The following is a 12,908-nucleotide window of genomic DNA, read 5'->3' as shown; positions in this document are numbered from 1 at the left end:
CTTAAGGCCAAGCACCCGGAGGCGCAGCCTCCTCATGCGGAAGCATTGCTTCAGGGTCAGGCACCCGTGCCTCCCCACCCTGTACGCTTTGAGTCACTCGATCGAGACGCACTACGCAAGGCCGCCCTGCACACCCAAGGAGCTGCCGGTCCCTCCGGGGTGGATGCTGCCTCTTGGCGGCACATGTGTACATCCTTTGCCGATACATCGGACCAACTCTGTGACGCTATGGCCAAGTGTGCTCGTCGTCTCGCTACTACGTACGTGGACCCGGCGTCACTAGATGCCTACACTGCATGCAGGCTGATTCCACTCGACAAATGCCCTGGAGTCAGGCCAATAGGCATCGGGGAAGTCTTGCGGCGCATAGTGGGGAAGGCCATCCTCGAGGTGATCCGCCCCGAAATCATGGAAGCTGCTGGCAGTCTCCAGCTTTGTGCGGGGCAAGATAGCGGCATAGAGGCGGCAATCCATGCGATGTGCGACGTATTTGATGACCCTTCCACTGAAGCCATTCTTCTGGCTGACGCCACCAACGCGTTTAACTGCCTAAATCGCGAAGTGTGCCTCCGTAACATCCAGCACCTATGCCCATCACTCGCCAAACTCGTGATCAACACCTACCGAAAGCCCGCTAGCCTCTTCGTCGGCGGCGAGAAGATCTTGTCATGTGAGGGTACCACACAGGGCGACCCCGTCGCCATGGCGATGTATGCCATTGGCATCATCCCACTTATGAAAGCTGTTGCAACAGAAGGAGCAGTACAGGCATGGTATGCAGATGATGCCGGATCCGGTGGCAAGCTGAAGAGCGTCCGAGTGTGGTGGGATCAGCTGACGGAGAAGGGCCCCAAATATGGCTACTTCCCAAATCCAGCTAAGTCTGTCCTAGTGGTCAAGCCCCCACTCCTCGACGAGGCCATCCGGATTTTCGCTGGTACTGGTGTTTCCATCCAGGCAGATGGATGCCGCTACCTTGGTGCAGCCATCGGGTCATCCGCGTTCGCCACGCAGTACGTGCAGCAGAAGGTCGAGGAGTGGGTCGCACAGGTCCAACGGCTGAGTGACTATGCCCGCTCTCAGCCTCAAGCTGCGTATGCCGCGTACACCCATGGCCTACAGAGTAAGTGGACCTTTCTCTGCCGAGGCATGCCAGCTATGGATGAGTACCTGCTTCCACTTGATGATGCTGTGTCCAACATGCTGATCCCTGCCCTTCTGGGACGACCGGTGAATACCCAGGAGCGCAGCCTCCTTGCTCTTCCGTGTCGCTTCGGCGGTCTCGGGCTGCCCCACCCATCGTCGCGAGCCTCCCAATATCAGTCTTCTCGAGACATCACCGCGCCCCTGACAAGCCGTATCTTGGTCCAAGATATGGAATTAGGCACCGCCATTGACGATGTACGCGCTGCCAAGAAGCAAGCGAAGAACACAGTTGACGCCTCGGTTCGGGCTGATGCTGTGCTTCTTTCCTCATCTGTGGATACTGAGTTGCAGCGGGTCATTGCGCTAGCGTCGGAGAAGGGAGCTTCTTCCTGGCTGACCTGTCGACCCTTGAAGCGGCATGGCTTGACCCTCACCAAGGGTGAGTTCCGCGACGGAATCCACTTGCGCTACGGCTGGCTTCCACAGCGACTGCCATCATCTTGCAGCTGTGGAGCCACATTTTCAGTCGCTCACGCTTTGTCTTGCCCCACAGGGGGGTTTCCGTCGGTGCGGCACAATGAGGTGCGTGACCTCACTGCCCATATGCTGAAGCGAGTGGCTCACAATGTCTCCGTGGAGCCCCACCTGCAGCCGGTCACTGGGGAGCAGTTCCGGTATCGCACCGCTATCCAGACTGAGCAGGCCCGTCTCGACGTTGCGGCAAGTGGCATCTGGGGTGGCCGGTTTGAGCGCACCTTCATCGATGTGAGGGTTTTCAATCCTCATGCGACCTCAAACCGCGCCACCTCCATTGCTTCCTGCTACACCAAGCACGAGAAGGAGAAGCGGCGCTGCTACGAGCAACGTGTCCGCGACATAGAGCATTCGTCGTTTGTTCCGGCCATATTCTCTACCACTGGTGGTTTGGGCAAACACGCGGAGTCGCTCTACAAGCGGATAGCTTCTCTTCAAGCCGCGAAGACTGGAGAAGCATACAGCTGTGTTATGTCTTGGGTTCGATGCAAATTGAGTTTTGCCCTACTCCGGTCCAGCGTGATGTGTTTGCGCGGATCCCGGAATCTTCGGCCGGTGCAGTTGGACTCACCTCCCACCTTGGCGGTTGCTGAGGCAGGCATTCGCATTTGATACCATTTGCCTCTGGTTTTGTCTGTATTTGCTTCGTATGTGCTCTTTTCATCCTACTACTAGTAGTTTTCAGTCCGCTATCGGGCGGCTGCACTCCAGCTCTACTTTGCACTTCTCTTAACTTCTTTTTCCTTTGACTTGATCATTGGTATTACATGTAAAAAATAAAAAAATAAAGCTGCAAAAAAAAAAAAAAAAAAAAACTTGGTTGCACTGGCAAAATGGGTGTCCACTGCACGCGTACGTACGGTGGTGCGCGGATGTACAAATTTTTCTTACTGCACATGCATGCGCGCATGAATGCTTTTTAGGGCGATATAATACATAATATTGTACTACTCCCTGGTTCGTAGGGTCATATGTGATAACGGCCTATATCACCCGCCAAGTGTTATCACTTGGGTTTTGTTAGGTTCACACCAGACCACCAGAGATACCAGTTTATTATAGTCGGTAAAGCATATATCTCACGGGACGAGGACAGATTTTTAGACACCAGCATTAGGGAAAGGACTTTACTTCTGGCTAGATTATCGAAGTTTGGTTATCTCGGAGTGAACTAGAATAGAATGTACGGTGCAATGCATGAGCGCGCCCATTTAGCTGGGCGCGCATTATTATGTGTATAGCCCGACTATGTACACTATAAAGGGATGTAATTAGATCAAATGTACGGTGGTTTTTATGTGCAGGGGCAGAAGGAGGGAAAACGGGCTGCAAATGTGTATGGTACTAATTATTACATGCAGGGGCAGCGGGGAAATGGGTCAAATAATATGGTTATAAGTGTGTACGTACGAACTACTTTTTTTTTTTTTTCAGGGGATGCATGGCCCACGCCTGGTAAAAAGAAAAAGAAAGAAAAAGAATGTCTGGCACCTATGAATTCAGGGGATGGCCCACGCCTGGTAAAAAGAAAAAGAAAAAAAGAAATCATAACAAAGAAAACTAAAGAAAAAAGAATGTTTGGCACCTATGAATTCAGGGGATGGCCCACGCCTGGTAAAAAGAAAAAGAAAAAAAGAAATCATAACAAAGAAAACTAACTAATAGCGAAAACAATACAGCCATATAACAAGAGTTGAGGGTTAACCCAGACGACACTCAGCATTCACTAGAGCTGAGGGGCACTCCAGCTGCTGATCCAAAGGTGCTCGCCTGGATCGATGACCTCTTTTAAAAGCTTGCAATCGCCGATCTGATGAGGGCAAACCCTAGGCGGCAACGGAGGTGAGCCATCACCATGGAGAACGGTTCCTTCCGCTTCTCGGCCAGCATTGATGCAATGCGCTTGAGGAAAGCAGAGGCAGCCTTGCCTTGACCACCGGAGGCACAAAACACCAAGGGGACGAACGATGCCTTCTCTACTTCCCTAACACGCTCTTCATAGTACGTACGAACTACTGCATGCAAGGCGAGGGGTAGGGGGTAATGGAGTGTGTACGAATTACTGCATGCAGGGGTAGGGGTAGGGGGTAATGGAATGTGTACGAATTACTGCATGCAGGGCTATAGGGGTAGGGGCCCAGGGGGTAATGGAATGTGTACGAATTACTGCATGCAGGGGTAGGGGTAGGGGCCCTACTACTAGGGGGTAATGGAATGTGTACGAATTACTGCATGCAGGGCTAGGGGTAGGGGGTAATGGAATGTGTACGAATTACTGCATTCAGGGCTAGGGGTAGGGGGTAATGGAATGTGTACGAATTACTGCATGCAGGGCTAGGGTAGGGGGTAATGGAATCATGCCGGGGTCGGGATCCAAATATGGGATGCGTATAACATTACCTCCCCCGTGGGGAACAAAAATCGTGTCCCCACGATCTAGGAAAAAAAAGAAGTTGATAATACTATGCATTTTAATTAACAAGCACACATATACGTACACGTACAGCGCTACGCACATACAAGTCAGACATGCACTCATTCCGCAGATACCCACATGTGCAATTAATTATTCTAAATATACTACTCTACAGTGGATCCTACTCTGCATCGGACCAGTCGGCCTCCGAAACCAGTTCTGGATCCTGGCTGAAACGATCGAACCGGCCAGACGGGTTCGACGGTGGCGGTGGTGGTGGAGGTGTGGTCGGTGGGGGAGGAATCGCCCGGGGTCGGGCCCGCTGTTGGAGGCGAGCTGCGGCCCGTCGCCGAGACCTGGCGATGAAGGCGGGGGTTCGACGACGGCGGGTCTGGCGTGTATTGCGGCGTCGCTCAATCGTCCGTCGAGCATCCTCCGGTGGCATTAGTGGGCGTGGTGGTGTTGTGTGCTGGGAAGGGTGTTGTGGTTGCAGTTGATGTTAGATTTGTTGTTGAAGGTGTTGTTGAAGATTTGGTTGGTGGTGATGTCGGGGGTGATGTTGGTGGTGTTGTCGGGGGTGATGTTGGTGGTGTTGCTGGTGGTGTTGCTGGTGGTGATGTCGTTGCGGATGAGGCGGTGAAGGAGGGGGTCGTTGGAGTTGCAGGGTGATGGTCCTGCACACCGCGCGCAACCGAAACCAACAGAGAGAAAAACAAACACGCAACACCGGACACCACAGCAGACACACCAACATCCACAGGTCAAACTGAGACAGCGAGGACGAACACTCAGCTGGAGGTCTCAGAATAAGGGTGTGAACAAAGAGGGCAGGCGGGGAATGGTGACTCCCGCCATTATGGGGGCTGGAGGTGGGTTAACCGGGGCGTCCACAGGGGGAAGGTTTACGGGTCCAAAATACGCTTTAATCTATTCCTGTGGACGGTCATAACGGTGGTGCGGCGGGCTGAATGGACGCCCAGCCGCTTAATGGTATAAACCAGGGGGGAATGAACTACAGAAACTTGCCATGGACCATCCCAATACCGGAACAACTTAGGACTGTCACCAGCCTGGGGGTGTCGGTAAAGCCAAACAAACTGTCCCACCTTCAAGGTATCGGCATTGGCCTTCAGATCATAGTTGGTCTTAGCACGACGGTGGCCAACATCCAAATATTCTCTGACTAACCTATAGGCCGCCTCTAAACGTTCCCTCAAACGGATAACATAGGAGGTGGGGCTGAAAGTGACAGGTGTAGGGTCTGGGGTGGGGCATAACAAATCTAGGGGCAGACGGGCCTCCCTTCCGAACAGTAAGAAGAATGGGGTAGAGTGAGTGGAATTATGCACACTCGTATTGTAGGCCAGTTGTGCCAGCGGCAACCGTTCATCCCAAGAATCACAATCAGCTGAATCAATGAAAGCTCGGAGCATGACTTGAATCGTGCGGTTATCGCGTTCAATCATGCCATCACACATTGGGTGGTACGGGGTTGTCCGAGTCTTTTTCACATCAAACCGTTTGCACAATTCTAGAAACAGCTGTGAGCAAAATTGTGATCCTTGGTCGGAATGGATTTTCTCAGGAGCACCGAAACGTACAAAAATTCGCTCAACTAAGGCCACGGCAACGGTTTGGGCAGTAATATTGGGTAATGGAATGATCTCAAGCCATTTGGTAAAGTAATCCCCAATGACGAGAATATACTTATTATTATTGGAAGTGGAAGGTAAGGGTCCCATAATGTCCAGTGCAATGGTTTCGAACGGCTCGCCAGCTTTTACGTGAGACATGCCCGCTCGAGGCAGTGGCCGAGGGTTCTTACACACTGCACAGACATTACAGTTGCGGCAATACAAAGCCACGCTGGTTGACATATTGGGCCAGTAGCACGTTAAACGTAAGCGGGCTAGGGTCCTATCGACTCCAAAATGACCAGAGGAGGGGTGGTCATGGGCTAAGGCAAGTACCCGGTCACGTAAGGAGGTGGGGACAACCAGTTGTTTGTAAGACTCCCTATCCAGAGTTGCATCAATAGTACTTCCTCCGTATACAAAAACTTCGTGACTTTTTTTGAACGGTGTTTTTGAGCAAGAACCTGCTCGACGAACGGCGCCAAAGGCTGTCATCGACAACCCACGTCCATGTGGAGGTTAGTTTGGTTGATCCCGAACAGATTCTCCACGGACGCCATGCGTGTGAGGACGTTGCCGACAGAAACTCAAGAGTCAAAATAACTAACACTTACTTGCTCGAAACTGACACAGTGACGAAGTGTAGCTCGTGGTTAGAACACGGAGTCACGCAGCACTCGCTGCCCTGAAACTGGCCAGGCTCGTACTTGCGGTGCGCGGCCCCATAGATCTACGCAGCGTGAGAACATAGATTTGTTTCGCTCGCACGGCAAGATGAAACATTTCAGTCGTCGTGCAACCAGCGCAGACTCAGGATTAGAATGTCGATGGCCTGGCGTTCTTCGCCTCTCTCCAGTCAGACGTCTCCTTTGTCGCCAAGGGGAATCGCAGGGACCTCCTCGAAGCCATTGTAGAATGCTTGGGAGGATTATCCTGGCGAGAAAATGCGAAGCGGTTGGATGTGCTTGTACGACTCGTTTCACGGCAGAATGGAGGTCGCGGGTTGGAACAACTGAATATAGTCGACACAGATTCGTACACAGCTCTAGAGATGAAGAGGACGTAGCCAAAAGTCCAGAGTCGGATCATCACTGCAGGTGACAAGAATCTGAACGAAATGCGAGCGGAAGCAGCGACTGTTGGCGATGCGGAGTCAGCTTCGTCAGGTGACAATGACATGAGCGACGAAGACTCTGAAAAAACTCAATTTCATTCGTCTGAGTTGCTTTTGTCTTTGTATATAGCTTGTAAACAGGTTAGACAATGCCACGAGCGTTATTCGAAGTCAAACGGAACCATTTCAGAGCTGTGCGCAGCTTTCAAAAAAAGTCACGAAGTTTTTGTATACGGAGGAAGTACGGTAAAGAATTTTATTGGAATTAGTAAGTTTGCTTTGTTGGGTTAACAAAGTACGGACAGTATTTGAATCCCCCTGGAGAATAACTGCACAAGGTTCATCATTTTCGGTACTTCGGGCATCTTGTAAGCGTTTGACGACTAGACTGATGTCGGGGTCATCTGCTACGGCTTTCTGCCAGAGATCGGAGTCACTGTCAGCTAGATCTACAGTTACGGCACGCACGTGGGCATCCGAAAGAACCTCATCGGCCGTGGATAAAATCGCACCTGCTGGTTGATCGAAGTGTATTCGGGAAAGGGCTTGAATAACGTTCTGTCTCAACGCCTCAAAAACCTCCTGTGGTTCGGTATTCCACACGAACTTAGCACTTTTCTTGGTCAAAGCAACAAGTGGGGCAGCTTTTTCAGCATAGTTCTCAATGAAACGGCGATAATAGCCAGTGAAGCAAAGAAAAACACGAATGCCTTTAACTGTGGTGGGGGGCTTCCAAGAAACAACAGGGACAAACTTCTCAGGGTTAGCAGCAATGCCCTGTGATGAGACTAGAAAACCAAGATAGGGTACGGTCTGTCTCAAAAGCTTGCATTTACGGGGCTTCAACTTCAACCCAGCTCGACGTAAAGCGGACAAGACTTTACGGAGACGGTCAAGGTGTTCGTCAAAGGTACTAGAAAAAATGATGACATCATCTAGATAAATCAGACAGGCGTCAAAGGTCAAGCCGCGGAGGGTTGCATTCATGAGTCGCTGAAAAGTGGCAGGAGCATTGGTCAGGCCAAAGGGCATTCGCGTGAATTGGAATAAACCATCGGGTGTGCTGAAAGCAGTCTTCTCTTTAGAATCTTCGGCCATTGGTACTTGCCAATACCCAGCCTGGAGATCTAAAGTACTGAAAAAGTGGGCACCCCAAAGATGATCTAGGGTATCATCTATCCTTGGGAGAGGATGGGCATCCTTCAGTGTCACTGCATTCAGCTTCCGATAGTCTACGCAAAATCGGGTAGAACCATCAGACTTGGCTACTAAAACCACTGGACTAGACCAAGGGGAGGTACTGGGCTCTACCACATCATTATCCAACATGTCTTGCACGTGTTTCCGTTCTTCATTTGCCTTGGTAGGGGCCAAACGTCTCGGGGCTTGATTGATGGGACGGGAATCACCAACATCAATCGTGTGAGCTGTTGCAATAGTGCAACCAATCTCCAAGTCGTTTTGGGCAATGACATCCGCAAACTCGTTCAAGACATGTTTTATTTGGGTCAACTGGTGCTCAGAGGCGGAGCAGCCAGAAAAATCAAATAATGTTGAAACGTCTACCGATTGTTGTGGGGAAGTATGTACGTTATTACAAAAATGGTGTTCAGGTGGACGAGGGCTCTGGAAGAAGTCGTCCCCAGCACTATCCCCAGTAGCAATCGGAGTGGAAGGGTGGTAATTAACAAATTCTGGGGGTCTAGTACCATGGAAGTGAACTCCAGAGTTACTAATTACACTATCCGGGGTCTCATTACGGGGAGAAAATGTTCTCTCTTCGGAGGATACAGTGGCAGATGTTGATGGGTTTGCCGCTCCTTCCACAGGAGAACCTGTGGGCGAAAAATCGTCCAACTCAGCGAATGAAAAAGATTCCATTCCATGCCAAGTGGCGATGGGATGATGCTCACGCAAAACTATCGGGGAATCTGACGGATTTAGTAAACGAACAGGAACTTCGCCGGCAACACTCGACTTGACCAATGTAGAACCTACTAGTACAGAACTGCAATTAGGGGAGGGCATTCTCTCAACCAAGCCAGTCGAGTAAGAACATGCAATTCTGCCTATGGCAATTACTTCTGAACGAGCTGGGATGCTCACAAGCTCATTCAAAATTACATCGCTACCTTGAACTGGAGACTGTGGCTCCACAGTTCGGCGGGGAAAATGCACCAGCTCCAGTCCTTCCCCAGACGCGCAAAAAAAGACCTCTCCCACTAATCCCGATATAACAGATTCTTGACTGATTTTTGCCGCGAAAGCGAAAAAATGTTCACAAATTTGAGAACTGTCCTAAATTGGTTCTGAGAGATGGAAGCCGTTTTACATGGCCTACGTCGTTTTACTTTGCACCACCTCGTTTTATTTCACACCATGTATTCTTGACGGGACGCTCTTTCGGCAGATATATTTTTAGTGAAGTTTCGTAGAGGAGACGTATATCGAAAATGTTGTGAACGAAGCTGAAATGGGCATTTTTATGCACCTAATTTCAAGCCGAATTATCGCCAGAGCACGCAGCGTTTTCGGCCAGCACGAAGGCGGCAACATATAGAGGTAAGCAATACCTATCACTTACAAGACAAATCTGATCTGTTCACGAGCTCCAAATACCTAAAATTCAGAACTTGCTGTGCTTGCTTGGCCCTATCTACATGTATGTTACATAGAGTATCACACACATTTGGCAAGTACAATGCACAACATTATAATACCGTCTTCTAAGCTGTAGTCTTCACTGGTTTACAGTTTTGGATCTGTAGAGTAAAGCCTCATTTACACTTCGCTTTGCGTAAGGGAAACACGTCACAACGGCCGTTTGCGGCGAGAAAGTTGACTCGATCTTGAGTTGAGTTACTTGTTTGGTCCATCGCGCGACCTTCGCCTGTGCGCATTGCGTTCATGAAATGAAGTATGAATCAGTCTTTAATGTGCCAGTCCATTGCTCAGTTTTACCATGTTCTTGCTTAAGTCTGTTGTGATTTATCTTGAATCTGTAGACATTTCGCCGTATTGGTACCATCCGTTCCATAAAAATGCTGGTTCTTGTAATGGCATGCACCATAAAATGACATCTGTTCTATAACCGTAATCATCTGCCCGCCATATCTTCTACATTTAGTGAGATGTTGCCTGGGGCTGCTGCACTGTATGCATGCAGTTGTAGTTCCCACCGCCTTGATGCTGGCGGCGTATTCAACATGACATGTATCCATTGTATGCACGCCTATGGATTCGTCCTTTTCTCATGTAAGTGTACACTCAAGATTGTTCTGTCTAATTGAGTGATCTAGACTTGTTCTCACTTTGGCCACCAATATTCTTGTATGCGAATCGTTCATCAGAGTATAACTTCATTTTCAGGCTCTCTGGTGTGTACATTCTCTCTTGCTGTCCAGGGTTGCTGCACTGTATATTTGTAATCATCGCTGACTGGCTGTTGGCAGAGTATTTGATGCGTGCACGTGTATGGATCCGTCCCTTCCTCATGTAAGTGCGCCAGCATTTGTGATATGAAGTTGAGTGATAGACCTCGTCTCAAATATAACACCATTTGCCAATCAGCGGCCATTCTAAGCGGGATATATTCAGCGATATATCCCGCTCGCTTCACATGGGTCACTTCGAGAATAAGGAAACTTTAAGCCTAGTTCACATTCGACGTAACGCTGACGGTATGGGGCGTAAGGGCCTGTTGGGACGGCCGGGGTGAGCTGTAAAATCTTGTACGATTCGTAAGACACAACATGTAGCAGCTATTGCAATTTTCAAGAAGTGACACGAAATCTTATCTTCCTAAAATTTGAATCAGTTGTGCTAGCCATTCGGCGAGTTATCATGGGAAGCGTAGTGTTGACCGTGTTTGAAATGTTTAAAAACCTAAGTGTGCTGTTGTGCGCATCGGGAGGGGTCAGCGCACGACACATCCCCTGTTCACACTCGAATGCAGTTGTTTTGTACGCTTGCGTCCCCGTCTACGGTCTGAAAAGTTGAACTGATCCAACTCTTCCCCTCGCTTCCCAATCTGTAGGGTAGAACGGTTGCGTTCCCGTTCCTGGTGTTCACATTGGACGCTGTCTGTCGGTGTCATAACCGTTCCGTCGGTTCCCGTCAATCCTTACGTCGCGTCCCGTTGCGCCCCGTCGAATGTGAGCTAAGCTTTCGTGTTGGTCACGCTCTGTATTTAGGAAAGTACCATGCAAATGGATTATACCATTCGCACTCTGTGTATACCGAATCCCCCAAGTTTCCCTCGTCCTTACGCACTCTCGAAAATATTCGCCGTATACCCCTCATACTCATGGTATTCCGTACCTAATATATAATCAGTATCATCTGCTGTTTATTTTCCATTGCAGGTTAACGTCTCAATCAAGCATCGTCATCAAAACTTTGCACAGAAGAGTGTTTGTCAGCGGTGTCGGTCATTCTCTGGGATCCTCTTTCTGTTATTACTGAAGCTCAATTCCCAATACATGAACTGCTTTCCACAATGCGCAACATGCAACACCTGCGATGAGCTGCAATCGCGACAGACGATTCACAATCTGTTTTGTTTCTGCGTTATCTAAGTGCAGTGCGTAGTACCCTCACGTGCACCCAGCCTAGTGAACTGCACTCCATTTGTGTACAACGCACTTGGCAAGAGTTATGCTTTTGCCAACTTCTGGGACAGTGGCCCTACAACTGCTTGCGACAGTGCGCGACAGGCATTTCCTCGCCGCAAGTGTTACATCGCAGAAAGTGATACATGTAATTGTGAATTGTAAATACTTTTAATCCAATTCAACTGTTATTTAACTTATTATGTGCTTCTCTTTGTTGAACAGCAATGGGTAACCAACTCTTCTCCTGTCCATTCATTCTCCTGCTCGTGTTTGTATGGTGGTTGTATACTGTATACCCATTGAATGATAAATGTACTACAGTATCAGGTTTTGTGTGGTGATATATTCACGTCCAAATATGTTCAATTTTCACTTGAGCACACAAGGGTTAGAAGCTTAGAAACACTATACATATATTCTTTAGGGTGTTCTCCATTGATATATTGAAAGATCTCACCTGTTCAAGATGTCCATGTCGACTTTGAGGTCGACTTTCGCATCGATGTCGGCTATTTTCTAGCACTTAGAAAAATGATCCCTACCACCCGGGACGCATTCTATCGCGTTGTTTGCATTCTCCTGGCGGCAGGGCATTGCCAAACTGATAGCCTTTCATATGAAATAATTCAAGGGATGTGGAAGAAGCCTTCACTGCTCGACCAGGCCGATAACCCTATTTCATACATACTCCAAAACTAGACAAATTCGAAATTTCTCAAGCTTCAGAACGTTTCCCGGCAAAAAAACCCTCGAAATCTGTTATATCGGGATTGGTCGTTTGGGAAAGGACTGCTCATGCAAAGTGTCAGCAGTGTCCTGAACTGGAGACTGCGGCTCTACAGTTCTACGGGGGATGTACGGTACTAGAGGAGTCGAACTTCCACTCCAGATCCAGCTCAACGTACAATTACTCATGTTCAAAATTATGCCATATTTAGTACGTCTGCACCTAATAAGAAGTCTTCATGTAAATGAGGGACTACGATGGCTAAAAATTCCAAGGGGGTGCTGGTCTGGTCTAGCTGCAATGAAAAGGTAACGGCTCCCGAAAATTCCATGGGGCGGCCCTCTGCAGAATATAGACGCCTTACACCTAATAAATCTTCAACGCTGTGGTAATCCGGAAAAACATCAGACTGCTTAAGGACACGTTCGCTAACTAGGGAAACAGCGGCACCCGTATCAATTAGAATACGGCGTATGTGAACAGGGGTAATTGAATTATCAGCTGTATTGGAGAACTCAAAAGTACCAAAAACGTAAAATCGGTAGACGTTTCAACATTATTTGATTTTTCTGGCTGCTCCGCCTCTGAGCACCAGTTGACCCAACTAAAACATGTCTTGAACGAGTTTGCGGATGTCATTGCCCAAAACGACTCGGAGATTGTATTGACCTGTATTGGCATTTCCCAATTTTACTCAACCTTTCATTCTGGACACTGATGCTTC

General features: G+C 49.0%; 1 protein-coding gene and 1 long non-coding RNA gene across 2 annotated transcripts; one reads left to right on the top strand and one right to left on the bottom strand.

Moving 5' to 3' along the window:
* Positions 1-4,540: 4,540 nt before the first annotated feature.
* LOC135817016 (putative uncharacterized protein DDB_G0283051) lies at positions 4,541-5,574 on the bottom strand. The gene is made up of 2 exons (XM_065330115.1): positions 5,448-5,574; positions 4,541-4,770 (listed from the first exon to the last, which is right to left on the bottom strand). The coding sequence occupies exons 1-2, from the start codon at positions 5,572-5,574 to the stop codon at positions 4,541-4,543; spliced, it is 357 nt and encodes a 118-aa protein (XP_065186187.1).
* A 3,557-nt stretch (positions 5,575-9,131) lies between these two features.
* Positions 9,132-11,665, top strand: LOC135818352 (uncharacterized). Its single transcript, XR_010553672.1, has 3 exons — positions 9,132-9,406; positions 10,249-10,339; positions 11,209-11,665. It is a non-coding gene; the product is annotated as an uncharacterized LOC135818352 (long non-coding RNA).
* Positions 11,666-12,908: the final 1,243 nt, after the last annotated feature.

The sequence above is a fragment of the Sycon ciliatum genome, chromosome 5 (genome assembly GCF_964019385.1).
Source record: "Sycon ciliatum chromosome 5, ocSycCili1.1, whole genome shotgun sequence".
NCBI lineage: Eukaryota > Metazoa > Porifera > Calcarea > Leucosolenida > Sycettidae > Sycon > Sycon ciliatum.
Note: the sequence above shows the minus strand (reverse complement) of the source record. Positions and strands in the feature narration are given on the sequence as shown.